This window comes from Apium graveolens, chromosome 3 (genome assembly GCF_009905375.1).
Source record: "Apium graveolens cultivar Ventura chromosome 3, ASM990537v1, whole genome shotgun sequence".
NCBI lineage: Eukaryota > Viridiplantae > Streptophyta > Magnoliopsida > Apiales > Apiaceae > Apium > Apium graveolens.
This window is the reverse complement of record NC_133649.1, coordinates 851184-859602: the sequence shown is the minus strand read 5'-3', so window position 1 is coordinate 859602 and position 8419 is coordinate 851184. Positions and strand designations below refer to the sequence as shown.

At 34.4% G+C, this 8419-nt stretch overlaps 2 protein-coding genes across 2 annotated transcripts; both read left to right on the top strand.

The window, feature by feature from the left end:
- Positions 1-999: 999 nt before the first annotated feature.
- LOC141711325 (GDSL esterase/lipase At2g04570-like) lies at positions 1000-2892 on the top strand. Its single transcript, XM_074513703.1, has 3 exons — positions 1000-1433; positions 1981-2476; positions 2573-2892. The coding sequence occupies exons 1-3, from the start codon at positions 1068-1070 to the stop codon at positions 2764-2766; spliced, it is 1056 nt and encodes a 351-aa protein (XP_074369804.1). The 5' UTR covers positions 1000-1067; the 3' UTR covers positions 2767-2892.
- A 3347-nt stretch (positions 2893-6239) lies between these two features.
- LOC141711324 (GDSL esterase/lipase At2g04570-like) lies at positions 6240-8143 on the top strand. The gene is made up of 3 exons (XM_074513702.1): positions 6240-6677; positions 6776-7265; positions 7623-8143. The coding sequence occupies exons 1-3, from the start codon at positions 6255-6257 to the stop codon at positions 7814-7816; spliced, it is 1107 nt and encodes a 368-aa protein (XP_074369803.1). The 5' UTR covers positions 6240-6254; the 3' UTR covers positions 7817-8143.
- Positions 8144-8419: the final 276 nt, after the last annotated feature.

The window sequence follows — 8419 nt, the reverse complement described above, 5'->3', positions numbered from 1 at the left end:
TAGTTGAGGCAGTTTCAAGTAAGAAACAATATAGATTTATGTTTTTAGGAAGAAAACATTCATTCATTCAAAAATTGTCACCAAACATGTGTTTCTTTCCTCATTTTTCAAACCATCCAGAAGAACACCTCAATAAAATCAATTTATATTGATATATGGACATTTAAAGCACCACCTAATTCACATTTAACAGCATTAATTACACATTAATACAATTTTAAAATATGTTAGAAACTAATTAGTGAATCTTTTTAAAGTTATCTATATAATAACAGTTACTAAAAAAATGAACAATTTTATTTAAACTTGTCCGTCCATAATTAGACTATCCAATACCCTTGTTAAACTAAGCTGCTCAATTTGTATTCATGATATAAATAATTAATTAGCGTCAAAATTTAATGTATTGTATAATTTGAAAACTCTGCATTTCCTTTTTATCTTGTATAATTCTAAGAAATTTATATTTATTTTGTGATAGATAGAGATTTATATGTGCTAAAATGTTATTAACATTATCCCATAAATATAATACTCCCTCTGTCCATAAAAACGTTTCCCATTTGTGTTGGACACGTTTGTCAATGCATATTTTTGATTGTTAATATCTTTAATTTCGTAGTAGTATTAAATATAAAATTTCACTGTATTAAAGTATTCATAAATACGAATCCAACAAGATCACTCATGACTATATTTGTTTTTATAGAATAGATATAAATTAGTAGTTAATCGCTTACCATGAACAGTGTAAAAAATTAAAATGGAAAACGTATTAAGGGACAGAGGGAGTATCATTTATGGTGAAATTGTAGATACATCAATATTAGCATTTACTATAAATGGATAAATCATCAACCAATACATGCTATCACCTAATATTACAAAATAAGATCCAGGTGAAATTATACTAGTCATTAATTGTTTCCAACCAACATTGTCCTAACTAATTCACTAGTTCAAATCCCCACTACTATAAACTCTCATTCTCCTCCTTCCTCTACTATTACCTTTTCCTGATTTGCAACACAACAAAAGAAAAAAGAAAAAAAAAACATACTACAACCATGCATATACCAGTGATGTTTCTTATACTCTGTCACATAATTCTCACTCTATTTCCTGGCGCCGTAGCTAAGGTTCCTGCTATAATTGTTTTCGGAGACTCTTCCGTTGATTCTGGTAACAATAATCAGCTTTCGACTGTTCTCAAGAGTAATTTCCAACCTTATGGCCGCGATTTTTATGGCGGTCGACCAACTGGAAGGTTCTGTAATGGTCGGATTCCGCCTGATTTTATATCAGAGGCTTTTGGCCTGAAACCTTTTGTGCCAGCCTACTTGGATCCAATGTACAACATTTCTGATTTTGCCGATGGAGTTAATTTTGCTTCAGCTGGTACTGGCTATGATACCGCTACATCTGATGTTCTTGTAAGTCATTTAAGTGTTACATTTATTTCTCTGAGTCTCGGTGTTTGGTAATTTTACTCTTGATAAAATCAATAGGACCATGGTAGCTCAATTTATTGTTTTGTCTTTTACCAATGGAGTAGTATCTATCTAACTATCTACTCTGTAAAAATTGATACATTTATGTCATCAGTTGCACAAATTAAAACAAAGTAGTTTTTTTACTAGGTAAACAAGTTTAAGAAATGGCAAAAGAAAAAAAGAACAGAACACTTAGCCATAAATGTTTAATAGGGGAAAAATTAATATGTTAATATCTTAATTATAAGTAAATGGTTCTCTCTAGCGTGTGCCGTGGACACGCTATAACGATAAATTTTTACGACTTCCTTTATTAATTTGTAATCTTTCTTTGGGGTAAAGCACACATATTAAGGATATCACATTTAGCACTTGGTTTGCAAATTCAGATCATGCATGTTACTTCTGCTCTAGTATTACCCCTGCTGCAGTAAAGTATGACAACATAAATTAACCAATGTACTTTATTATTTATCTGTTTTTGCAGTCTGTGTTACCTTTCTGGAGAGAAATGGAGTACTACAAAGAGTATCAGGGCAAACTTAAAGCTCATGTTGGTGCTGCAAAAGCGAAACAAATAATAAGCGAAGCTGTGTATCTACTAAGCTTGGGAACAAATGACTTTCTCGAAAATTATTACACTTTGCCTGAGAGAAGAAATCAATTTACTGTCGACAAATATCAAGATTATTTGGGTGGAATAGCAGGGCAATTTATAAAAGAATTGTATAAGCTTGGAGCTAGGAAGATATCTCTAGGCGCGCTTCCTCCAATGGGCTGCTTGCCATTGGAGAGAACTGCAGATTTTTTCAGAGGAGATGGCGGTGAATGTAATGAGAATTACAACAAAGTCGCCTTGAGTTTCAATGGCAAGTTAAGCGGTCTGGTAAAAAATCTGAATCAGGAGCTTTCCGGTATCAAAGTGGTCTTATCTAATCCATACTACATTTTGAAACAAATTGTCCACAAACCTTCAGCATATGGTACATTATGTTTTCATTCTTCATTTCTATGTTCAGTAAGCTCGAATAGCATCACTCGTAATCGATATTAATCTGCTGGTATCTGTGATATTGCAGGGTTTGAAGTTGCAGCAGTTGCATGTTGTTCATCAGGACTATTTGAGATGGGATACATGTGTGACAGGCTCAATCCGTTTACTTGCACTGACGCAAATAAATATGTATTTTGGGATTCTTTCCATCCTAGCCAGAAAACAAACAAAATTGTGTCTGATTATATAATGAAGAATGCTCTTCATGTATTTTTGTGATTGGATGAAGTCATGTAATATTCATCGTAGTGCTAGAAATATATATGTACCTTGAGTACCCTTGTTGATTTTCTGTTAAACCTGTATTGTATTTTATTTTCAAATGTTTTGTATTGTTTATTTACCGCTTGACGAGTCTTGTGGTTCTATTAGAACAAATATATTCTAGTCCTATATATAAATTCATAAAAGTCGTTTGAAATTGAAAACTGTAACTTGATTTCAATCGATAAACCATTAACATTGTCACACGACACACTAGAATCTTAAGGTGGTAGAGGAAGATCCAAAGATGATCTTATAATCTTTAACACTCCCCCTCAATCGTACGATACTTTTTACTACGATTGACAACGACAAATGCAACCAATATCAATATCGTACGATATTTTTTGCTACGATTAACAACGACAAATACAACCAATATCAATATCAATACCAACAACAAATAAACCTTAAGTGGTAGAGGAAGGCCCAGACAGGGTCTTATACTCTTTAACGGTCACAAGGTTTTTTTTATCTGCAAGTTCATATGTCCTGTCTTGTGCACTTTACTTGTACTCAGAATGTCTGGATTTTTACTTGGTAAATCGTTCTATTTGACATCCTGGGTAGCTCTGTTATTGAAACTTACCATCCTTAGGTTCCAGGTTTGATTCGTCGAGGTTCGTGATTGAACCTTCGATTCTTCGTTGTTTTCTCTTGAAGCCAGAATCATCAACCGATTGTTTGTGACTACATGGACTTGTAGAATCTGTAGTAACGTATAACATAAGTTTATTACAGGTAAATTCAGATCTTTAAATGACTGATTAATATTATGAACTGATACTTATGCAAATATTACTTTTACTCATTTTTTAAAGAGGATTATAAGGTTCAAAAGACTAGATGTGATCACAAGTTCAAACAAATCACACATTTTTTTTCGAAAAACGATATATTCTCTAAACATGAGCTCATTCAGGAACCAGGTCCGTCTCATTTACAGGAGAATAACCTACAATCTAAGAAGCAGGACTCTTCGATCGCATGCCGAGTCCCTGTGTCGGATACTCGGACACACGTATTCCCGTATTGGACACGCGGATTCTTCCATGTTACTAGTATAAAACTTAATCTTCAATAATTGCAATTAAAATTTATTTTAGCCAACTACATTCACGAAATTAAGTATTCACATCTATTAGTTATCACAATACTAAAAGATTTTACTTGTATTTTGGTGTTTTAGATTTTTATAAATGATGCATCTTATTCATTTTTCATACAATTTTTTATTTTGGTTGTAGGTTTTGTAATGTTTAACATGAAATATGTATGAATTTCTTGTTTATTTCTCCCGAGTCCCCCATACCCATATCCCCATATTATTATATTCGTCGAATTCCCCTATTCCCCCATCACACACCCGCACTCTCCCACCCGTGTCCCACCCGTGTCCTTGCTCTCTAACCTACAATATAATAACACATCATTATTCGGAAACAATTTTGGGACGCTTCCGAGAACTCTAACGTTTCACCTATTAACTACGACTTTAAAGAACTATTAAAGTAATTTATCTGATCTTGTCATTTTCTTTTATAATTTGAAAGATAGCATGTTCAGCCATGCTACATTGTACTCAGGCTGGCCATTAATGGGTTATACCGGATAAAGACGACGCAAAATTTCAAACACAACGAATGGTTTTACACTGCAGAAGTATAGATTCAGTTGTTCAGATGGCGATCACCTACTTTTCGGTGCTCAATTTCAGTAAATGTGTTAGACCTTCCCCTTCTTTATTTCTTTACCATATATGTGTCACCCTGTGACCCCATATATTTATACAGCTTTGCTTTGAGTATCATGTAGTATTCACACATGAATGCAACTGGATCATGCATTCGGATGGGAGGACTGTATTCACAAATTTATATAGGGTGGAGGGTCCGGGAGAACTGTAATACCCCGGTCCCACAAGGAGATTTGAGATTTTTGTTTAATTTATAAGGTAAAATATTACTATTATGTGCACCAACAAAATAAATCATGATCTTATGGGTATTGTGGTGGGCTTGTCGTAATTCAAGTTGGGTGCACTCGGGACAGTATGTTTCGGCTTATTACGGACTCATAATCGAGACTTGACCTGGTTTTCCAGGAACGGATCCACCATGTATTCACACTAAAAATCTTATTTTACAGGAATTGTGGTAAAAGATCGCTTTCTTAGCAAATAATTGTTTTATCATATTTTATTGTTAAATACCGAATTTTTATGTGAGCGTAAGATGTTCATTCACCTTTACCATACTAAGAATGAAATTTTAAATTATCGTCTTATCGTACTTATGATTGACCAGAAGTATGATGCGGTAACAATCATTTGTCAAGGACACGAGCCATTATACACGCACACCTGCAGCATTGAATTTAGCTGTAACTACTTAACCATCAACAGACAAATGAAAGAAAGAATGAAAAGGATATGAATTTAATCAAAATACAGCAGCCTCCATTTCTGGTGGAAGTTTGAGTCAATTAAGTAGCCGCCACTGTTTAGCTTGTAGTTGGTATAGTTCAATATTGAAATGTGATGCACCTTAATCATCACCATTATCATCTCTATATATGGATCCATATTAATATGGACCAAATGTTTTTGGCCCATTTCATTTCTATCTACTACAAACAAGAAGTCACACTCACAAATCACAAAAAGTGTTGGCAATTGTGTAGTTCAAAAGACTGATTAGTTATTTCATTGGGATCTTTGGCTTGTATTATTCCCTACATTGTAAAGAACATAGATCTTCTGTATACTATGTTGTTCCAGTTTAAATGTCCTAATCTGCAGAATTAAGACTAAGTATTTATTGGCTATCATCTGAAGTGTGTTTATCTTAGCAAATCCTAAAATGAAAAGGAATTGGGATTAGGACACACATTATACCAGATAGTAACCGATTCGTCGATAGTTCAGTGACAATGCTGACTTCCCCTCCCTGACTCTTTGATGGTAAAATTTACGGGGTCGAATGGAAAATTTTAAAACTAGCTGGAGTGTATCAAAAACTTCAATGCATATCATATACACCTGTTGCAAGTCCTTCAAATGGTAAAATCACCACCTAACACGAAGTTTAGGCCGATGAATCAAGTCCAAAAATAGTGATAAGATCATGAGATGTTGTTAAGTAAAGCAGTATTGCAGAATAACAGAGAGAGACATATACATTCAACTACCAAAATGCAAAAGCAACATGGATTAGTTGCTACTCTTGAAAGATTTGTATAAGGGGCATTTATTTCACAAGGTTTGTACATGATGTTATGTACCATTCAGTAGACAGTCAAGCTAGCTAACCATGCATATCTTGAACTATTGTCACTAGTACAAGAACTGCATTTTGGTTGCTATTTATTGAAACTCCCCACAAACAATTATTATTATGTACTTGTAAAATGAATTTTAATGAAACTCAAAAATACCTATAAATATGTGCAAAGCCAGTTTGCATACATATTTTTGTGCTTTATCAGTGAAGAAAATGGTAGCCATGCATAAAATATGGGTGCTTATGATCTTGGCTGAATTTCTTTTGCTAATGAGTAGAAGTGAAGCCAAAGTTCCTGCAGTTATAGTATTTGGAGACTCATCCGTTGATGCTGGAAACAATAATCAGATTCCAACAATTGCAAGAAGCAATTTTGTGCCTTATGGACGCGATTTTCCTGGTGGAGTACCAACCGGGAGATTCTCAAATGGCAGAGTTCCAACTGATTTTATCTCAGAAGCTTTTGGTCTCAGGCCAACTGTGCCAGCTTACCTTGATCCAATGTACAACATTTCTGATTTTGCTGTTGGAGTTACCTTTGCTTCTGCAGGAAGTGGCTATGATAATGCAACTTCTGATGTCCTGGTAAGTTCTTGAACCTAATTCATAATGATGCACATGTATATTGGTAGTTCTGTGCAGTTTATACTTCATGCATATGTTAAAACATTATATTTTTGCAGTCTGTGATATCTTTGTCTCGGGAGCTCGATTACTACAAGGAGTACCAGAAGAAACTGAAAGCCTACCTTGGTGAAGCCAAAGCAAAGATGATAATAAATGAAGCACTGTACCTGATGAGCTTAGGAACGAACGATTTCCTAGAGAATTACTACACAATGCCTGACCGGAGAAATCAATTTACTGTCGATCAATATCAAGTATTCCTCATTGGAATCGCCAAAAAATTTGTCACAGACTTGTACAACCTAGGAGCACGTAAAATATCAGTTGGAGGACTACCTCCAATGGGATGCATGCCACTAGAAAGAACAACAAACATGTTTAATGGATATGAATGCTTAGAGAGTTACAACATGGTGGCATTAAGCTTCAATAATAAGTTGAGTAGTTTGGTAACTACTCTGAACAAGGAACTCCAAGGGATCCAAGTGGTGTTTTCAAATCCTTATCCTGTTTTCATCAAATTGCTTAAGAAACCTTCCTCATATGGTAACAATTCATTCTTCTCTCATTTTATTACAAATATTTTTTTTTTTCTTTTTGCCAAATTAAAAGAAGATTACATTAATAACTTGAAAGAGACTGAACTAACTCCAACTGATCATGCAACCAGGTTGAAAAACAAATAAAGCTAAATAATTAGCCGTTTTGTTTCCGGATTGCTTAACAAACTGAATACAAATATTTCCTGGCAATCCAGCATGCATCTCCCCCGAAAACAGTAGCTTCACAATTGACCTTCACATTAATTCATCAATACAAAAATGAAAAAAAAATATCATGATACATTAACAACGGCAGACGGAGGCCTAAAGTAAATACGATCTCTTGTTGACTGAATTGCAGGATTTGAAGAAGCGCAAACAGCATGTTGTGCCACGGGAATGTTTGAGATGGGATACGCGTGTTCAAGATTCAGAGCACTGTCCTGTGAAGATGCAGACAAATATGTGTTCTGGGACGCCTTTCATCCTACTCAAAAAACGAGTCGTATCATCTCCGATCATCTTTTTAAGACTGTTCTCCACAAGTTTCTCTAGACTATGTTACATGCATATTCTAGTTCACTAGCTCTTGTTGTTAAGCATACATTTTCCAGTGTTAGTATTTCTTAAGTTTGTATGCAGTGTCTTATGTCTAGTACTGTGCGACATTTCCAGTGTCTTCTTGTCTTTATGCACAATGAAATATGCAGGGAAAAAAATTAAGAGGACAACTGAAGCAACAGATTCTCAGTCTCTCTATTTTCCCTACATTTGTAAATTGTATAATGCAATATTCACCGGCAAACTGCAAAGAACTTTTGAAAGTACTCAAATATTCATGGAGTAATAATGTACGAAAGATGTCAAGTCACCTCTTTTTTACGTTCCGGAGCAAAGAATCTCTACAAAGACCATATTATTAATTTTTCTTAAGTGTTGTTGATTTGCATCGACGGAGGGCAATTTTATCCATTCATAGAACAAATTGAATTTTTTTATTGTGTCACATCACACATGCTCAACAATTTTTTGTAACTTTCTTTTGTACCTCTAGCATTATTTTTTTCCATAATGTATATAGTTTGGAGGCACCCTAACTATCATTTTGGGGTTAAAAATAACCTCAACTGTCATTTCTGAAAATAATGATCATAAATG